The 21,077-nt window shown below is 48.2% G+C and overlaps 1 protein-coding gene across 3 annotated transcripts in view; it reads left to right on the top strand.

The window, feature by feature from the left end:
- The first annotated feature begins 3,957 nt into the window (after positions 1 to 3,957).
- The window catches only part of PRKCA (protein kinase C alpha), a 1,238,880-nt gene continuing 1,221,760 nt past the window's right edge, over positions 3,958 to 21,077 (top strand). The window contains exon 1 of one of the 3 annotated variants that reach the window (XM_085617273.1): positions 3,958 to 4,299. In XM_085617273.1, the coding sequence (XP_085473399.1) occupies positions 4,127 to 4,299 (173 nt within the window). In that variant the 5' untranslated portion in view covers positions 3,958 to 4,126. The remainder of the gene's footprint in view (positions 4,300 to 21,077) is intronic. The other 2 variants (XR_014966571.1, XM_085617272.1) reach the window with 2 other exon arrangements.

The following is a 21,077-nucleotide window of genomic DNA, read 5'->3' as shown; positions in this document are numbered from 1 at the left end:
CTTGAAGGCTGAGTCTTCTCAGAAGGCGGTTCTACTTAAGTTGCCATTTGTGGGATCCAAGGTGTTCGGGCCCAGTCTGGAGAACATGATCAAACAGTCGGCGGAGAACCGCAAGCTGGTAGCTCCTGTTCGCCCTCCTTCTCGGGGTCGTGGTTTTAGCTATCGCCGTGCCTTTGGTCCTGCGGCTCGAGGTGCTTTGCAGCACTTTCGTGGCAGGGGTGGTGGCCAGGGGGGCCCTGGAGGTGCCAAGCCCCGTGCCCCTGCCGGTGATGCTGCCCCCGCCCCTTCCTCTGCACAATGACTGTCTGCCTTTTCCAGTTGGGGGTTGCCTGCGTTTTTTCCTGTCCCAGTGATTGTCGGTTCTGGATGCCTTGGCGGTGAAGACTGTGTCCGAGGGCTACCGGATCGAGTTCTCTTCTCCCCCCCCCAGTCTTCCGGGTGACCCCCCTTCCCCGTCATCCTCTCCATCGGGAGGCTTTGTTGAACGGTGTGCGCCTTCTGTTGGACAAGGCGGCTATAGTGGAGGTTCCTCCCCTGAGGCGGGGCCAGGGCTGTTATTTGATCCTCTTCCTGGTTTCCAAAAAGGATATGTTGGATCTGCGCCCTGTATTGGATCTCAAGCGAGTCAATCTCTTCATCCCCTGTCGCACGTTCAAGATGGTGACTTTGTTGTCCATCCTGCCTCTGGTGCTTCCTGGGAACTTCTTGGCGTCCCTGGACTTGATGGATGCTTACCTGCACGTCCCTATCAATCCTGTGAATCAGAAATATCTCCGCTTTGCTGTTGGTTCCCGGCACTTCCAGTTCCGGGTGCTTCCTTTCGGCCTTTTGTCGGCACCAAGGGTTTTCATGAAGCTCTTGGCCCCTCTGGTGGGTATTCTCCATTCCAGGGGTGTTCAGGTTTTTCCCTATCTTGACGATTGGTTTATTGTCTCTCCTTCTTTTTCTCAGGCTCTGTCGGATGTGGACTTGGTGTGTCATCTTCTAGGGTCCTTTGGGTTCCTCATTAACCACCGGAAGTCCTCCCTAGTGCCCCCTCAGTCTCTGAAGTTACTGAAGGCTCTGTTCCGCATGAACTGGGGTTGGTGTTCCTTTCCAAGGAGCATCAGTTGACTTTGTTTCGTCACATTTCTTGGGTTCTGTCCTGATCCCAGGTGTCTGCCCGGCTCTGGTTGCGGAGTCAGGGGGAGATGGCTTCCACTCTACATCTCCTTCCTTGGGCCTGGCTGCATTTGTATCCCCTCCTGCATCATGTTCTGGCCCACCGGGACCCTGCCTCTCTGGACTATGAGACTCTAATTCCTGTCACCCCGGAGATTCGGGCTGCCCTCCAATGGTGGTTGTCCCCTCAGTCTCTTTCCTGGGGCTTCGACCTGCTTCCTCCTCATACTGTGGTTGTTCTGTCGACGGATGCCAGTGCCATGGGTTGGGGGGCTGTCTTGGATCCGTCCAAGGCGCAGGGTTGGTGGTCCCTGTTCGAGTCTCGCCAGTCATCGAACTGGAAGGAGTTGAGGGCGGTTTAGTTGGCTCTCCTATGGTTTGCTCCGCTTCTTCTGGGTCGTGCTGTCTCGGTGCAGACCGACAACCAGGTTGTTCGGGCTTATGTGAATCGCCAAGGGGGCATGTGCCGGTCTCTGTTTCTCCGCTCCAGGATGATCGGTCTTTGGACCGAGTGCAATCTGTTGTCTCCGATGGCGGTGTATCTCCCGGGGACGGAGAATGGGCCTGCGGACTCTCTGAGCAGGGTGTTCCCTTCCTCTGGGACGATGTGTCTGTCTCCTCTTCTGTTTCAGCAGATTGTCCTCCGGTTCGGCCTTCCCTGGCTGGATCTGTTTGCCTCTGTGGAGTCGGCCCTTCTTCCCCATTTTTGCAGCCTGGTTCCTTCTCGCCTTGCCTGGGCGATCGACGCCTTCACGGTTCCTTGGTCCCTGGGTCTTCTGTTTGCCTTCCCGCCTTTTGCTTTGATCCCCCGGGTCCTCCGGAAGCTTCGGCTGGATCAGGCGGAGATTCTTCTGGTGGTGCTGGAGTGGCCCCGACGGCCTTGATTTCCCCTTCTGTTGTCCTGGTCGGTTTGCCCCCATTGGCAGTTTCCTCTATGGCCGCCCCCTTGCAGACTCCTCTCCTCTGGGTGATTCTTCGTCCTTGTCAGTTTTTTCTTTCCAAAGTGTTGTCTGATTTCCACTGTCAGGAGGATATCGTCCTCCCTGTTTTTTTTCCGGACCCGTCTTCCCCGGAGGAGGTGGTTCTGCATACTTTGGATGTCTTGCGGGCTCTCCGCGTCTATTTGGATCGCTCCAGTGCCTTTCGTAAGGTCAATTCTTTATTTGTTACCTACGGAACCTCGGGTAAGGGGCTTCGTCCCTCCCTGTCCACCTTGTCCCATTGGGTGAAATGTGCTGTGATTTCTGCCTATGAGTCCGCTCACTGTCCCCTCCCTTCTTTGGTGCAGGGTCGTTCTACCAGAGGTGTCTCCTCATCTTGGGCCATGTTCAAGGGTGCCTCCTTGCGTGACATTTGCAATGCTGCCACTTGGGCCTCTCCCCATACGTTTGTGTCCCACTACCGCCTTCAGTTGGGGATGGCGGCCTCGGCTGCTTTTGGTTCTCATGTTTTGTCTCCTGTACATGATGTTTGAGTTGTACTGCTTTCATTTGATTAAATGGACCTGTTTTCGCACAGATTTCTGGTCTTTCTTTCAATCACCGTGTGCTTTGGTATGGGCTCACTGGTAAGGAATGGGACGGGAAGACAGGACGAGGAGGTAATGCCCGGTTACTCACCGGTAATATTCATTACTCCGAGTCCTGGTCTTCCCGTCCCATTCTTAAGCCCTTCCCTCCCTCCCGGTGTACTTCCCCCTATATGCTCGCCTGATTGGTGGCCATATTGGGGTGAGGGGGTGCTAAAAACGTTCTGCTAGGTATAGGGTTCTGGGGAGCAGACTAGCTGCTCACTGGTAAGGAATGGGACGGGAAGACCAGGACTCGGAGTAATGAATATTACCGGTGAGTAACCGGGCAATATGAGGTATAACTGTTTGCTGGTGGGCAGATATGGGCCTTACCACGAAACTGGGGCTATTTTCACCATTCTACAGCTCATTGTTCATTCACGCCATGTTGTAGGTTTTTAATATATATGTGACCTGGGGAACCTTTGCAATGTCATGGTTGTGTTAAAACCTATTGCACCGTATGTCATATAACCTCTGCTCAAAATATACATCTTTGTATTGTATTATGTACATGCCAACAATAAGATGCTTAACAAAAATGAATGCACCATGCATGTTTAAGATCCCTCACACCTCAATTACACGTTTAGAACCTCGAGGGACCGTCAAAAGCACAAGAAAATACTTCCTAAACAAACCACACTGGAAGTCAACACTTCTAAGCACTTCCCCCAGTGTAACAAGACAAGCAAACATCCGCGAATGTACCTTTGTACCTCGTGAAGACTACGAGGCGCTGCATAATAACTACATTTAAAAACCATCTGCAGATGAGTGGTTTCGTTTGTTGGGAGTGCTGCACTAAATGGTGTAGACAGAATGAAGCTTTTGAGCTGTGTTGAGTTGGTCGATGACGGACTCGTTGTGACGGCAGCGGTATGTTCTAAACTGCCAGGCAATCTAAAGGTGGGTTGTTGACGGCCCGGGAGATAAGTGTGCACTGCTACAGATAAAGTTAGGATTGCCAAGAGGTTTGATACGGTCTCCAGCTTTGCAGTGTGGCACAGCGCAGACGTGTGGGCAGTTGCAGTTTTGCTGAAAGGGTTGCAGTGTGCGCTACAGTGACGCTGCAGATGGCTGGATTGTTGACGGCTACAGAGCCTAGCGCGGAATCCGCAGGTGGTTGGCTTGTTGCGCCTAGTTTCACGCGCTTGGCCTGCAGTTCCCAGCTTCGTCCAGCGGGGGGCGCGGCGACCTCGCCTCTCCCGGTCTGACAGCCCTCCGTGACGTCACGAGTAGGGAAGGAGGAAGCCCGGAGCCCGGGAGCTGTCAGTGGAGCCTCGGCCGGCGAGAGGAAAGCGGCGGTTGCGTGCTCACTCCGCCTGGCGCCTAGCACACCCCAGCCTGCCGCAGCCCAGTTCTGCAACCGCAGCTCTACAGGTGGGAGCCGACATGGCAGACCTCTTCCAGTCCAACGATTCGCTTCCCTCCGAGGACGTGGCCAACCGCTTCGCCCGTAAAGGGGCCCTGCGGCAGAAGAACGTGCACGAGGTGAAGGACCACCGCTTCATAGCGCGCTTCTTCAAGCAGCCCACCTTCTGCAGCCACTGCACTGACTTCATATGGTAAGAGTCTGCCCCGCTGCAGGGACCCCGCCCCCTGTGCTGCCTGCCTGCGAGTGTTTGTATATCCCACCTCCTCCAGAGACCCGCCCCTGAATGCAGCCCACCTCTTGCAATCACTGCATAGACTGAGTGAGAGTCTGCCCCTGCTGCAGGAGCCCCAGCCCCTCTGCTCTCTGGAAGTGTGTGGGTGTGCAGCTCACCCGCACCCTGAAACCGAGCGCCGAGTGCGCGTGGGCAGCCCGTCTTCTGTCCCCACTACGCTGGCTAACTTCATGTGTCCAGGACTGCCCTCTGCTACAGGGACCTCGACCCGCGTGTGTGGAACCCTCCCCTCCCTCAAACCACACCCCATGACTACCAGCGTGACCGCCCTTTGCTTCTTTGCTAGCTACTGACTTGATATGGTGATCACTGCTCGTACACAGGGTCCATGCTCCCTCGGTGAGAGTGCTGAGCTGCAGCACCTGTTGAGGCCAGTCCTCTGTTTGGAGAAGCCCTGGTTTGTGGCCTTAGGGATAAGCTCCTGCCCTCTCCATGCCTCGTGTCCCTGTTTCGAGTTTGAGTTCTATCTACACCTACTGCACAGACTTCATAGACTTCATATGACAAGACACTGTCACAGGCTCATCTGTGTGAGTGCGTGCTACCGCCTGGCCCCGACACCCTCTCGGAAATGTGAATACAAGTCTCTGCTGCAATGTAACATTCTTGTAAGATTTGCACATTCTGCTTAGGCCACACACCACTCTCTGAGTGTGCTGGCATGCCTGTCCTCGAGACCAGCCAAACATGAATTTGCATTCCACTTCCTGCTCCTGATAACTTCCCCAAACCCCTGACACCAGGCCTCCTCCTTGTGAGTGCAGCCAACCTTTTTGAGGCACCTGCCCTGACTAGGGCGATCACCTCCTTTCAGGTCATTACAGACACTGATTGCTGACCAGGACTTATTTACGTACAACCGTTTATTTCAGGTGTGTTAGTATGATGTGTTCAGTGGAAGAAACACAAGACAACAACACCCAGAATGCATAAGGATGTCACACACAACTCCTGGACTTGAAACAGTGTCTGTAATGACCTGGAGGTTTGTGGTCGCCCAAGCCCAGTCTTACTTAAATCTCTGCTACTGATATTGAACGCTGACCTTTGGGAGTATAGCGCTCAATCTCAGATCGCTCTCTTCCCGAGGTCGACTACTAAGTGTGCGAGTCTGCGCAGCCTTTCTCCTTTGCTTGAGTAGGTACGAGTACCGAGCACTTCACAACTATCATACAGTAATACCCGTACTTCTCACACTCATCCCATCAGTGTGTGTGTAACCCATTTCCTACTCCTCTTGTAGCAACCTCCAGCGACCATATTCCAAATACACCTCCCCATTCTTAATTTAAGGCTCGACCTCTGTGCCCCCGATGTGCCCCCGTCTGTGAACGCACGTCATTGTTTAGGCCGACTTCAAATTGTTTCTATCTGTGACCGCTACAGTTGCTTCACGCGGCATTGCCTCGCCATCTGCGGAACAAGACCTGTCCAGCCCTGGGCTTTCTATGTGCAAATCCTTATCGAGTCTTTTGGTTGAAAGGAGGCGCCAGATCTCACCAGAATACACTGATGTGTTAAACGAACCAGTGTAGACACAGGGTGCTTAGTTGACATGGAACGATATAGCAACCGAGCAGCCCTCTTTTGCAGGCCTTGCGGTCACTTTTTGTGCGCAGGTCATCTTCGTCTGTCAAAGTTGGATTTATCCTCGACCTCACTCAAATGTTTCTCAGCGTCCACTCACTATTAAAATGCACTGGGTCTGCTTGAGTATTTCGAAGGGCCTCCTTTTATGTCAACATGCGGGTGTCTTGAGGGGCTAACCTTCCAATTGAGGGGGTTTTGAGAGTTATGTATGTGGTCGGAGGGCATTCTTTTTCCAGAGACCCGACCCCATATGTTTATTTTATCCTGTACGTAATGTGTGTTGGTGCATGTGTAAACCATGTTGGTTTTGAGGGCGAGTTGTGCCTGTATGTGTGTGGCGCGTGCCCTTTGTAGTCAACGAAACGATTGCATACGAGGCGCAGTTGTCGCCTGTGTGTTCAGCGCACTCGCTGCCGACGCCTGGCATTCTTGTAAGTCCATCGCACGGAAGGCCATGCCACCGACCCTTTCGTGAGTGAGTGTTTTGCCCTCTCGATGAGTAAGTGAGCTTGCCTGGAGCACACTGCAGAAGGATTGGCTAAGAGCCCTTAAGAATGCTGAGTGGGTTAAGCGCGCCCTTCTGAGATCTGTGTCAAACCCACAGTCACAGGTCTCTATCCTGGCAGAGCTGGCTCCGCTCTTCATTCTCTTGTGGCGGATCAAGGAAGTGTTGCTGGCAGGGGGAATAGTAAAGCTTGCTATTCATTTCACTACAACATCGTAATTGTCCGCGTTAGCCAGTACTATATTGAGATAAAATAGCTGTTGTGGTGTCCACAGCATCAGCTCTGCTTAGTGTTACACCTGTGTATAAGAATAATTGGCTCTGTAGGGAAGTGTAACATTTCTTTTTTATCATCTATATCCTTGTAAACTACGAAATACCAATGAATGGAGTGACACATATATCTTGACAAACACAAACTACTTCATACTGACCCAAAAATGAATCTACTTAGTCTAATATATATATTTTTTCAAATATCGTAGGGAAGCACAAATGTTACGTATCAAAAAAGACAGGACTGTTATGTGGCATGAATACCATAAATTAGTGCCATACAAAAAGTGTGCTTCACTCATAACAACACAAGCCTCATGACAGTATACAGAAAATAGAGATATTCAATTGGGCGTCTGTTTACAATTCTTGAATATACTCAAACAAACATATTTCCTAATTTCTTGTTGATTGAAATGTGAGATAATTGTACAGAACACCTACTCTTCTAATCAACGTTTCGACCCTGTCCACCTAGTGTGTTAACAAAAACATCACAACAGATCTTCCTCAGGACTAGAGAGAGAATAGAGCGTGTGTGATGAAGGATAATGTGGGTCATTGAAGCAGCAAACTAAACTGTTGAAAAAAGTGGGTATATGTACAATGAAGCCTCACCTGATCAAGATACTCAGAAAAACAATCCAATCCTCATCGAGGTATCATAGAAGGTGATGATTGATCATGTGTATCCAGAGATAAGTTGGGTCCTCGCTGGGGACCTGTATCATAGGGATGCAGAGTATACACACCACTAGTTATCATGCATGTGAACATAAAAAGACACTGCACCTCTCCTACCACATACTTAGAAAAATTATCCAAGTTGGATATCTATCCACAACAATATGGCACTCATTTGTTATTCATATCACATAAAAGTCCTGTTTTTTTATATGTAACATTTGTGTTTCTCTACGATATATGAACATTTTATATATCTGACTTGTATGTTCATTTTTGTGTCAGTATCAAGTATTTTCTTGTGTTAGTCAAGATATATGTCACACTCAGTTTATTGGTATTTCCTAGTTTAGCAGGGTATAGATGATTTAAAAGAAATTTGACACTTCCATACAGAACCAATTGTTCTTATATATTAGCAGTTCCTGTGGGTCACCCAATTAAAATCGATGGTTTAGTGTATTTAATTCTTAGCATGACTAGGACGCCGGCACCGTGGGCTATCAAGAAGCTTTTTATGTTTTCTGATACGAGCCTGAGGTTAGACGTTTATAAAAAAACCATGAGAGGGCGGTGCTCTAAAGTGTGTCCTCGCACACCCTTTGCATCTTAGGGTGCCTTGGGAGCAATTCATTGTTTCACTGTAGATCTTGAAAACAGAATAGGTAAACAAACATTGGTTAAGTGGCAGAGCCACTTAGTCTCAGACTGGATTTGGGAGTGGGTCCCAAAGGAGACACTCATGATTAACTCCTAAAGTAAAGGCCCCTGATATATCCTTGTTTACCTGGAAACGTCAAAGCCTTGTCTGCTGTAGTCATGGATGCTCAAAGGGAAAGTCTCCATCACTAACCTTACCTAGCAGATTATGTGACGGAGCAATGAGAGGAAGACTCCCAAGGAGGTGCAAACACACCTAGTGCAGGTCTGCACAACCCGCTTACTTCCCTGTCGTCGTCTCCTCTGAGACTGAGCTTAGATGCTTCCAAACAGCGAAGGGATGTTTCAGAGTACAAAGCATTCGCCACTGTTGCCATGAACAGGACTTTGCTTGTGCTCATGAAAAGCTTCTGCAAATTCTTCTGATCATTTTACCTACAATTTGAAATTTTGGAAAATATCTGTGCACTTACTGTTAAATTTACACATGCTCGACAGTTTTTGGCCTGTGAATTTATTTCAAGTCCTGACCGGTTGTGATGAGGAAGCTAGCACTCAGCAAGGCGTAGCAATACATTTGAGAATTCATGGACCAAGTTCCACCCTCTGTTTTCTGTGGTTCATAACTGATTTAGAAAGACCCACTGTACTGGACATGTCGGCTGTTGAACTATCATGTCCTACAAAGTTGGCCAACTTCCAGCCGCGCCACCCTTGTCTGATACCCACGATAAGTGCCGCATAATCTGGAGCACAGTCGCGCTCGCAGCGCTTGATTTGTGTCGGCAGTGGGCACCAGCACTCATGTTTTTTGGGGTGGAATGGGGTCTAATTTTCCTCATCATCCTTCAACTCAGGGCAGGAGAAATGAAAACAGAAAAGGTAGGAGGAAGATAAATGTGTGTAAACAGTGAGTGACAAATGGAGAAAGCATGGATGAAATAAAGACCCTACAAGAATGTGGTACAGGGATAGGAAGTATAGGGCTCTGGAAGAAAGAGTCGTGAGGCTTTAGGCACTCAGCAACCATGGCATTTTTGCAGTAGCAGTGGCGCTGCCACGAGGAAAAACTTCAGGCCCTGCACTTTTAAGAAATTAGGCACTGCTCACTCCTAAACGTCCCCCAGAGCATCCCCCATTACTTCACGCCCTGGCGAACACCTGTCCTTTGCTAATGGCCTTTTTTGTATCGTCGCATCCTTTAACATGATCTCAGATACGATTTGCAAAGGTGAGATGGATGTATAGTTCCTATGTCAGTAAGTAAAATCACAGCTTGACTTGACCTGAGAGGATGATGGCGAGCATGGGTGCTCCAGTGAAGTCCGCATGGCTGTAACAATAGCACACTCCTTCAGGGGCTGTAAGGGGTCGTCGAGGGTCTTACGACAGTAGCAGAGGTGTGGGGATCCTTGCTGCCCCAACGCTCAGATTCAGGTATTAAAATGAAATTATTTAAATCTGTTACAAATTATGTTTGCTACAGTTATTTGTATTCTCATTTCTTGCATAAATATTTTAATTTCAAGCGGGACTGGCGGGATTCCTTCCCAAATGTTAAACGCCTTAATTTAGAAAATACTTTTAGCAAAATTCATTATGTGGACCGGAATGAGCTGTACCTTTTTAATTACAGCTTGAAATCCACAATTATTCTACGGGGTTATTTTGGATGAATGTGTTTTTTTCTAGCTGTGCCTTCTTTGCTCCTGAAAGGGTTGTGTTTTTTTCAACTAGAGACTGATGTCACCTTGCGAAATGTTGGCACGCCACAAAACTATTAATACACATAAAGTAACTGTGGTTTCATAAAGAATTCTGTTCTCGTCGAGTGTATTCTGCCTCGTGGTTGGATTATTACTGTTTCAGAAGGTCAGGGCTCATTAGGCGCCTGTATCCCAGTGGTTAGTGTGCTATACAAATCAGCGTAACATAACATTAAACCGCCCTGCCCCGCTACCACAGCAATGCACTATTTTCACAGGAGCCATTTCATCTGCAGGTGATAAGTTTGTATCAGATAGGCACAGAGCTAAATAATTACAGTAACTGGATGGCAAAAGAATGTGGAAGCCATGATATATATCACATATTCAATCAAGTTCAAGAAAACTTTATTTCGGAATAATCCATAAAAGCACATAAAAACAGTATAAAACATTGACAACAATGGATAAAATCTTTAAAAATAATGCATCCAGCCAGCCAATACATACTAATTACATACATAAATCAGGTTGACATTTTTAGGTATTTTTTCCGTTTGTGCCAGAAAGCCCCCAAGAATTTTGCCACTGCAAAGACAATGTGTGCCGCCGTTTCGCTCTTGAGAATTCTAAAGGCTTGGTGACACCTTACAAAGCCCATGTTCCTACAAATCGGAATGATCCACTTTCTGCGGAGCTCAGTATAGCCTGTGCAAAAAAATATAAAATGCAGCTCAGTCTCCTCACTTGCTCTGCATGCCGGGCAAATACTGGATGTCGACAGGGACCAGGAGCTAGTGAAAGCGCGGATTGGCAAAGACCCGTGCCTCCACTGTAGGTAGAGCTTCCTAATTATTACGGGGTAAACATTATCCAAGGCCGATTCGAAAGTGTATGTGCTCTTCATAAGAAGGAATTGGTTTGTTAGGGACCCTAAAGATTTGGAGGGTCGAAGTAAAGGAGCCTTAGAATCATGATACACCTTGGTTAGAGCCTTTTTAGAAAATTTGGGACACACATTTCCAGGATCATTCCATAGTGCATCTAATCCTAGGCTCATCAAACTATTCCTTATGAATTTAAGCCAAGGAATATTCCCCGAGTTTGGGAAGCTGAGAACTTCCTGGAGACCCTGTCTATAGTGAATCAATTCAGGCACTGTCCATAATCTGCGCCAGTAGATCACAGGACGAAGTGCCAACTCTTCCTCCAATGGTCTAATGCCTAAGTCAAGTCGTAGGGGCACTAGCGGTGTACTCGGAGGAAGGGCTGCTAGGCACCTAAGGAATCTATTCTCCTCCTTTGTCAGACTATCCAGGATTTTATGACCCCATAGTTCACTCCCATAGGTAACTACTCCTCTTGCTTGGACTCTATAAATATGAAGAGGAGGGCCTATGGGTTTAAGGGTTGACCTATTCTTCCCCACCAATGCTAGTATTCCTCCGATATGTTGCGCCAGCTTCAGCCTTGTTTTCTCCTGATGTTGACCCCACCCCAATTCCTCATTGAGTGTGACACCAAGATATTCAAACGTGCTCACTCGGTCTAGTACATTTTCCCCAATGCGAGGAATACGGTGAAACCTGGGTGGCGGATTGAAGGCCATAAATTTGGTCTTTGTGGTGTTAATTTCCAATCCATGCTCTCTACAGAAGTCCCCAAAACCATCCAGAATACGCTGGATTCCCATAGGTGACTTGGAGAGAAGGAGGGTATCGTCAGCAAACATAATTGCTGGGACCCTCCTTCCCGCCAACTTCGGGACATCCGAATTGGGGACCCCATTAAGGTGGTCAATGACCCCGTTAACAAAGAGGCAGAACAGGGTCGGTGCAAGTACGCACCCCTGTCTTACCCCTCTCTCAACCGGGAACTTGTTTGAGAGTGCGCCCTGCGCACCGCACCTCACACGGGCATAAGTGTTTGTATGGAGGCGGATGATCATGTTCAGGATATCAGCTGGCATCCCAGCTTTCGCCAGGACTTCCCAAAGCTTACCACGGGGAACAAGGTCGAACGCAGCCCTTAGATCAACAAATACAGTATAGAGGCTGCCACCCTCCAGCTGTATTGTTTTCCAATGTATAAGGGACAGCCTAAAGACCTGGTCCACGGTAGAGATCTTCTGGCGAAACCCAGCCTGAAGAGGGCTCAGGACATCCCTCTCCTCGATCCAGTCCAAAAGTCGATCCAACAGAAGCCTCGCAAAGAGTTTCTGTGGAACGTCTATCAGACTGATCGGTCTATAATTGGCGGGGAGCAAAGGTGAGCCCCTTTTAAAAATGGGCACAATCTCCGCCCCCAGCCAAGTTGGGGGAAGTGCCATCCCATGAATAATTGCATTAAACAGTATCAGAAAGTACAGTGCCCAAATTCTGACTTCGTGCCTTAGGAGGTCGCCTGGAATCTTATCTAAACCTGGCGCTTTTCCTAAAGAAAGGCAAGTGATTGCCCTTTCCACTTCCTCCAGCTTAAAGTCTTCCAACACCGTGCAACTATCAATGGGGTTCACTAGGCTCTCAGGCGGTATTCCCATTTGGTCTAGCCCAACACTGCTATAGAGGGACGAGAAATGTTTTTCCCAGACTTCAGCTGTAACATTACCTTCTATTGCCTTTACAGGCTCAGCAGAACCATGTCTGACTATGTGCCAGAATTTTTTGGAATCTCTAACTTTGAGAGCAGATGTTATTTCTGACCAGTTCTCCCAGTCCCAGTCTATTTTCGCGGCTTCCAGACTGGACTTATAGGCCACCCTCTTTTCCCTGATCACAAAGGATGTTTCCTTATTTTTAAGTGCTTTGAGGAGATCTTTCTTTGCTACCCTGCAGCTGGCATTGAACCAAGAGGCTCTTTTGCTCCTCGGTATCCTGCCCCGGACCACAGGATTCAATACCTCAGCTAGATTGACACAGTGAGCCTGATGGATATCCTCAAGGGAAGAACAGCCATCCGACGAGGGCAATTGAGGGAGAAGGCTCTCCATTCTTTCCAAAGTTTCAGCCACTTGCTCATATATAGCCCTTATACGGTTCGGTTTCTCTAAAAGTCTATCCCACCTTAGTCTTCGTCTGTTGCTAGACAGAGTGAGGCTAAGGGCAGGTAAACCATGTCCCCGAGAATCTGGCCTAAGAAGACCATCCGCAGCTAAGGAAAGGATTAGAGGGTTGTGATCACTATCAGCCCTTTGGGCAATTTTAAAGTCTAATGCCAATTTCCAATCTTGGAGTTTGATCAGTATGTAATCGATCCTCGACTCCTGCCTTGGTCTGTTAAAAGTTGGCTGGGGCGGGTTATCCCCCTTAAACCTACCATTGCATGCTCTGAGTGAGTTTGCCACTGTTAATGTTAGAACTTGCAATAAGAGAGGTGAGGCTACCCTGACTGGCGGACCTGTAATTCTTTCGATTCCCCAGAGATCATCCTCCTCACTGGTGATCCCATCTAAATACGTCGGGAGTGGTTCAAACTGAATATTGAAATCCCCTCCGACCAAGAGTATGTCTGTGCCAGTGAGGGAGTCAAGAAAAAGCCCTAGATCCTCCAGTGTCCTTGAGGTTGCTGCAACTCCAACCGGTCTAGAGTATATATTTACCAGTCTCAGACCCGCCCCATTGGGCCAACGCAAGACGACACATAGGATATCCAGAGAGTTAGTTTCTACCACCTCGGCGGTGCAACCTAAATGAGAAGCAATCCATATTGATAGGCCACCAGACGGGTGACCCTTCCCACCCCATCTAGCTGGAATATCAAAAATAGCAAAACCGGGGTGGCTAAGATTTTCTCTAGACCATGTCTCTTGGAACATGCATATATCATGTTCTTTAATAAAGGTTTCCCAGTCAGTATTACCTAACTTGTTGGGAAGCCCAGCCACATTCCATGACATAATCTCTAAAGCCCTCATAGTTCTAGTTACAGGCATAGAAGCCTCATGCGGGGTAGTTTCTTCTAACCTTAGGGGAGCACAGACCTCCCGTGCGCTTTGTACGTTGCGTGAGGACCCCTGTAGAACTTTGGGCTTTCGTGGGAAGCTGCCACCCCCCACCTCCACCCCGTTCCCCATATTTGCGGAACGGAAAGATTCGGTAGCTATTTCATCTATGGCCACCAGAGCATCTTCCAGGGGCCCTAAGCGACCCGCCAGTGAGGACATAGATTGCCTGACAGAAATAGAGTGGTGTAGGGAGCAGGTCGACCGTTTGAAAATCAAATCCGTACCCTCATCCTGGTCCCCTTGTGTGCTATGTCCATAACCAGAAGAGATACTGAGTCAATCACAGTCATCAACTCCTGATAAGGCGCCAAATCTATTGACAACTTCGAGGGGAGTAAATGGTAGCGTGTAGTTCACCCTCCGAGGTCCCGTTCTATGATTCCTAGATGGAACCATAGTCCATTCTGCTGCATTTTCATATGCCACATGGCTAAGTGCATGCGTGTTATAATGTGGAACAAGGGAAGCAGATGGTGCTACGAATGGATGAAGAGGGGCCACTGTTTTTCTTGGAGCCCTGGGATGTACATTATTAGAGACTATTGATCTTGGGTAAAAATATGATAATACACGGGGATTTATAAATCCCCGTGTGGAGCCCAAGGGGTAGTCTAAGATGTATTTGACTGCATTGGGGTCTCTAAAGTTAATAATGATTACATCCCCTTCTAAATCTTTGATTCTACGGCCCAACCAAGGAAGTCTCCGAACATGCAGTATCTCTCCATTGATGTTAGGGGGAAGGGGTCTATTTGTCCTAAGCCAGTACACGATTTTATTTTTTAGGTTATAATAACCCTCATTTCTGCCCTTATCCAGAGGTGGAACTTCTGTTAACACCACCACATATGGTACCGCCTCGGGGGGCAAATTAACTTGATGGCTACGTGAATCGCTTACTCTAACTGAGAGGTGATTCTCCCCCTTCTCGTTTGGGGATGTTACTCTGTTAGGGATTACTAATTCCTTCCTTAGTTCACCATCTACGTGTTGGCCATGGCTTAGATTAATTGCGGTAAGGGTGGGCTTATCCCTGCGCTGAGAATTGGAGCTACCTATCTCATTAATCCTAGTGTGCGTGAGAGGTGGATCTAAGTCCGTAGGGGGAGGCGGGTAGTGAGTAGAATCTTTCGTTGTACCTGGATGTTTTGTGAATAAAGATTCTAGATTCCCCAGTCGTGACTCTATATTTTTTAATCTTTCTATGATAGGTAGGGTAAACGATCTAATCAGCTTCTCGATGCTCTCAAGGTGTGATGTCACTGTGCATAGTTCAGGGAGGAGCAACAGAGAGCGAGACAAATCAGGAGGAGGAACAACCAGGGAAGGGGAGGGTGTTGCAGCCAAGTCACATGTAGTTAAGTGTGATAATGGAGCCTTTGTTAATGATACAGTGCTCTCAGTTTGTATAGGGCCCTTGCCAAAATCAGTGTGATTAATATAACGAATTGGCAAGTTGCCTAACCTCTTTCTTCTCTTGGACGGGGGGGGCCTTATAACTTTGGACACCTGTATCCTCCCTGGCTTTTTGATAGTGGTCTTAACCCTCGGTTCAATTGGAGTAATAACAATGTCAATTTCCTTTCCAGAAATAATAGAAGTATTGGGGGAAGACACATTAGTTAAAACTAGTGACGAGTTAAAATTACTGGGTGTGGGATCAATTGTTCTTAACAGCTCTGGGACGTTATCCATGGCTAGCGCCTCCTGCGTCAGGGTAGAAGGGCTTAGCACATTAGAGGACAAAGGCAGAGGAGATGTACTGTCCATTAATGTCCTATTTTTCATGCACTCTATGGAGCGGCGTCGCTCAGCCCTTCGTTCAGCGAGGGTAATCTCCTTGTCCGTAGGTATCTTTTTGAAATAGTCTACCAATGTACCTTTGGTTGTGACGCCATGTTTAGCAGGAGAGTTAATAGCTAAAATAGCAGCCATAATAATACTAACAGTGTGAAGCTGTAGACTCACGATTAGTAGATGTTGCGAATAGGGAGTTACCCCAGTCCGGTATCCTCGTGTCTCTGAGGGCCTCAGAGGGCCCGCTCTTTGCCCGGTCTTCGCCCCGGCTCTCGTCCCGCACGCGTCCCGCTAGCGCGCGAGGACTGTATTACGATATTATAGAAGAGGGGGGCGGAGATAGGGGAGGAGTCGGGAAGAGGGCCAGGTGCAGCCGGTGTGGAGCGCGCACAGCTCCCTGGTCCTCGCAGTCCCGAATGCGTGGATCTCTAGTAGCAGGCTCTCCCCTGCAGCTGGTGAGTTCAAACAGCGCTATGGCTCCAAGTTGCGGCGTCCGTTGTAGATGACAAGCCCCAATGTCCAACAGCAGGGAAACGATCCTCGAGCGGCTCCCGCGAAGCGGGGGCCGCGAGTGGTTAAGTACTTTGCGGGGGAGGAGTCGGGAAGAGGGCCAGGTGCAGCCGGTGTGGAGCGCGCACAGCTCCCTGGTCCTCGCAGTCCCGAATGCGTGGATCTCTAGTAGCAGGCTCTCCCCTGCAGCTGGTGAGTTCAAACAGCGCTATGGCTCCAAGTTGCGGCGTCCGTTGTAGATGACAAGCCCCAATGTCCAACAGCAGGGAAACGATCCTCGAGCGGCTCCCGCGAAGCGGGGGCCGCGAGTGGTTAAGTACTTTGCGGGGGAGGAGTCGGGAAGAGGGCCAGGTGCAGCCGGTGTGGAGCGCGCACAGCTCCCTGGTCCTCGCAGTCCCGAATGCGTGGATCTCTAGTAGCAGGCTCTCCCCTGCAGCTGGTGAGTTCAAACAGCGCTATGGCTCCAAGTTGCGGCGTCCGTTGTAGATGACAAGCCCCAATGTCCAACAGCAGGGAAACGATCCTCGAGCGGCTCCCGCGAAGCGGGGGCCGCAAGTGGTTAAGTACTTTGCGGGGGAGGAGTCGGGAAGAGGGCCAGGTGCAGCCGGTGTGGAGCGCGCACAGCTCCCTGGTCCTCGCAGTCCCGAATGCGTGGATCTCTAGTAGCAGGCTCTCCCCTGCAGCTGGTGAGTTCAAACAGCGCTATGGCTCCAAGTTGCGGCGTCCGTTGTAGATGACAAGCCCCAATGTCCAACAGCAGGGAAACGATCCTCGAGCGGCTCCCGCGAAGCGGGGGCCGCGAGTGGTTAAGTACTTTGCGGGGGAGGAGTCGGGAAGAGGGCCAGGTGCAGCCGGTGTGGAGCGCGCACAGCTCCCTGGTCCTCGCAGTCCCGAATGCGTGGATCTCTAGTAGCAGGCTCTCCCCTGCAGCTGGTGAGTTCAAACAGCGCTATGGCTCCAAGTTGCGGCGTCCGTTGTAGATGACAAGCCCCAATGTCCAACAGCAGGGAAACGATCCTCGAGCGGCTCCCGCGAAGCGGGGGCCGCGAGTGGTTAAGTACTTTGCGGGGGAGGAGTCGGGAAGAGGGCCAGGTGCAGCCGGTGTGGAGCGCGCACAGCTCCCTGGTCCTCGCAGTCCCGAATGCGTGGATCTCTAGTAGCAGGCTCTCCCCTGCAGCTGGTGAGTTCAAACAGCGCTATGGCTCCAAGTTGCGGCGTCCGTTGTAGATGACAAGCCCCAATGTCCAACAGCAGGGAAACGATCCTATTATCTTCCCTCCAGGTTTAGTTTGCTGCCACTGCTCCACTTTCATAGTGTGCATTAGAACCTTCACAAGTACTTCCCCTGTTTCATGGTGACTGGCTCTGAGTGAGTGCAGGTCACTCTGCCGCTCTCGCTGCATTGCCACTACATGGATTCCATAGGCGGTTATTGCATGCTTCGCCTCCTGCAGGTCTGTCTGAAGCCTGCTCTAAGCAGCTTCTGCGCACACTTCACACAGGAGCCCACTCATTTCCCTGCGAAGGGCATCTACCCCTCTGTGTATCAGTGTGTGACTCCTTTTCTGCAGCCAAGGCAGGGCTGGGTTAACCATTAAGCAAAATAAGCACGTGCTTAGGGCATCAAGGGAATGGGGGCACCGCAGAAATTTTCCATTTACCATGAACCATATGGTGCAAAACTGCAAATGGTGCAGCTGAACCTATAGATAAAGTGGAAGTACACAAAAAGAAACATTATTTTCCTTCTCACTGTAAGTTTTGTTTCATTTCGAAAAAAATCTTTATTTTATGGTTTATTATTGTTTATATTTTGGATTAGATACATATGGGGGGCACCAAAATCTTTTAAGTGCTTAGGGCCTCTAAAGATCTTAATCCGGCCTTGAGCCAAGACACTGACTTTTCTCTGGGTTGGGTATTTGTGGCACACGTATAGTGGTGGCGTGGACCTCCTCCCTCGCTTAGGCCGTGCTAGGGTAATCAGCTGCCATGTTCGTTTCTAAACACTGGTTCCTTTTAATGTTCTTATGTCTACAGAGCAGGTTTAGCACTTCAGACTAAGTGGCTTTGATTTTTTTCCTCTCGCTGCTTATCTTCTCTTTCCTGTATGTCTTTTGGGTGTCCAGCCAGGGCAGCACGCAGAATCTGCAAGACCGAGCGGCCATTCTTTGCACTCTGCACTTGATGCTGAGAATGATGTGTGTGTTTGTGTGTGCACTCAGTACACCTGCAACTATTGCACATACCACGCCTGATAAAGACCTGCCCCCGCTACCGAAACCCCATATCTCTAGATCTTTTCCTTCACTTCTGTAGTACAAATAAGCTCTCTTTCAACTTGTTCGGAAAGCTTTGAGGCCTTTGGGAAGTCTGTAGAAGACGGGTACAAGGAAGAGGGCCAAAAGTTAGATGCAAGTCAGGGTGAAGAGAGCTGAAGGAGCGGAACAGAGGTTAAGACTGATAGAGTGATACCCCGGGGGAGGGGGGTGCACAACTGGATGGATTGAAATGTTAAAATTAATAATTGTTTTCCACATTGTAAGCGGTGTGCTTTGCTCATGTTGATCAATGGTTGACACACAAATGGATGAAATGTTGAAGCCTTGTAGTAGCTCAACGTACATATGTGGCAGGGTCATAGCAAAGTTACACATTGGTGTTCTTAAACAGTGCTCTGTGAGTTAGGAGCATTGCCGCCGGTCAGCGCGCGCTTCTGGACGGGCATCGCCCGCGTGTCATGTGAGTACCCGTTGCAGCATAGAGAGCAATGATCATTATTTAGACTGAATGGAAATGAGCGTTCTGGCCGCTGCCTGATCTCAAATGCAGTAATTCTGCAGATGACACAAATCTCCCAGAAGCTTGAAAATCCATTGGAACATGACGTCCGCAATATTGAATAATGCCTCCAAGCAGCTGTTGTCTTGTTGCTTACCCATCAAATCAACCTAAATACATCAACAACTGAGATACTGCTCCATGCAACTAAAATCAGGAACCTAAGGGTGATTCTGCACGCCATTCTCTTGCTTATGCTATAAGTAAATCATGTCTCCATACCAAACCTTCTACATGATGAGAATGCCTTTAATAAATGTATCCATACCTTGGCTTCCATCAAAATGTTCAGAATGCCATTGCTCATTTGCTGTCGCATCTTTACTATGCCCCGGAGTGCCACTTATGATACCACCAATGCAAACTCACATCACACCAGGCAGCACTAGCGTCTAGGGCTACACTGATCACTTTCTAAGCAATGTTTATCATTCATTGAGAAGTGCCTGGCATTAGCTCGCAAATAATGTGACAATTCAGTCTTTTCCAGGCCCCCCAAAGCTATAAGAATGGCTAAGGCGGCAGTCAATAGTCAATTTTTAAAGTGTATTGAGTTAATGAACAACTGTTATTGTGCTCATCTTTAAATTAGATATGCAGTGCCACCACATGGGAGACTGTTCCAAGCCCTGGTATTTAAAAATAAAATGTTTACGGAGTTTTATATAGTGCGAACTTGACCGGGTATCAGAGCGCTTTACATTGCACCAGTTTCGTTACATGAGGACATATTCATTTTTGTTAGGCACGGGGAGATTAAGTGATTTGCCCAGAATCACAGGATGTTCAGCGTCATTGCCGAGACTTGAACCTGGTTCCCCAGATTCGAGGTCGACCGCCCTAGCCGTTAGGCCAACTCCTCTCCCCACTTAAGTGCAGGTGCCAAGCACCGGAGAACACCGGCTCAAATTAAGCACAGCTCCAAACAAAACTGTACACCTACCAACAGACAAGACCATTGCTTTTCACAAAGGGACCCCTTATGACCATCCCATCCATCAATAATTGCAAACTGATGGAAAGCTCTTCTCTACGCAGATAGTCTCAGAAACTCAGTTTCTGCACATTTTGGAAGAATCAAGTCACCTGGAACAGTAAAGCCCTGGTTCAATCTATCCATATAATCACGATCTGAAATTGGCAATAAGTTCAGAAGTAGGAATTGGGGAATGCATCTATACTTATGCTCTCCACAACACCTCATACTTATGTGCAGCAGAGTACGGTGCACCATATTTGAAGCATGCCTTTCAATCTCATTCACATCATCCAATATCACCTACATAATATGTATTACATCCAAGAGCCTTCCAGCTATACAACCAGAAAGGTGAGCTAGAACCCGATGCAATAATTAGAGTGTTATACAAATGCTGCATTACAATTTGACACACAGTTATAAATCATACAATACAATTAATGTTGAGTACTGTTTTTTTTTTGTTTTTTTTAGCATTTTGTTTTTTTCTGGAAGAAACCTTGGGAAACAAAAATGAAAAATGTAAATGATTAACAGGAGGGGCTATTCCTACCCACGCACTCTTTAAAGACCTACATGCTATGCAACATGCTGATCATATAAATTGGCACCTTTTAACTTTAGTGCATTAATTTCCTTTATGGATCCTCACTTACATACACTCCATAAAAGCCCACTCTTAAATGGTGGACTAGCTCACGAACACACACAAAACAATCTGCCACTGTATTTGATCCATTCAATCAAAGCGAGGCCACTTTCACATGCCCCGTCGATGTGTGTCATCACATAGTTTGGAAGGTCATAACAAAAACTATTAATCCAAAGCAGATCTGAATTAGAGACACATTTTAATTAGCTCAATGTTTTTGTTAGCTCAACTTTATATTTTTCCATGTGCTTTCCTTCTAATTATGATGGAGGTCATTTTATCCCTGCCATCCAGAAGCTTTGTGATTAACATTTTACTGCTGTATTTATTTCTGCTGCTAAGAAATATATTTATTCTTCCAAGATTCTTCGTTCTCAACGTTTCTCTCAAGAATTAAACAGTTATTGGGCAACTTGAATCACTTCTTTGAATTTAGTTTTATGTTTTGGTATTGTTAGAATTTAATTGAATGG

The sequence above is a fragment of the Triturus cristatus genome, chromosome 7 (genome assembly GCF_964204655.1).
Source record: "Triturus cristatus chromosome 7, aTriCri1.1, whole genome shotgun sequence".
Classification (NCBI taxonomy): Eukaryota; Metazoa; Chordata; class Amphibia; order Caudata; family Salamandridae; genus Triturus; species Triturus cristatus.
The sequence above is the reverse complement of the archived record's forward strand: the minus strand, read 5'-3'. Positions and strand labels throughout refer to the sequence as shown.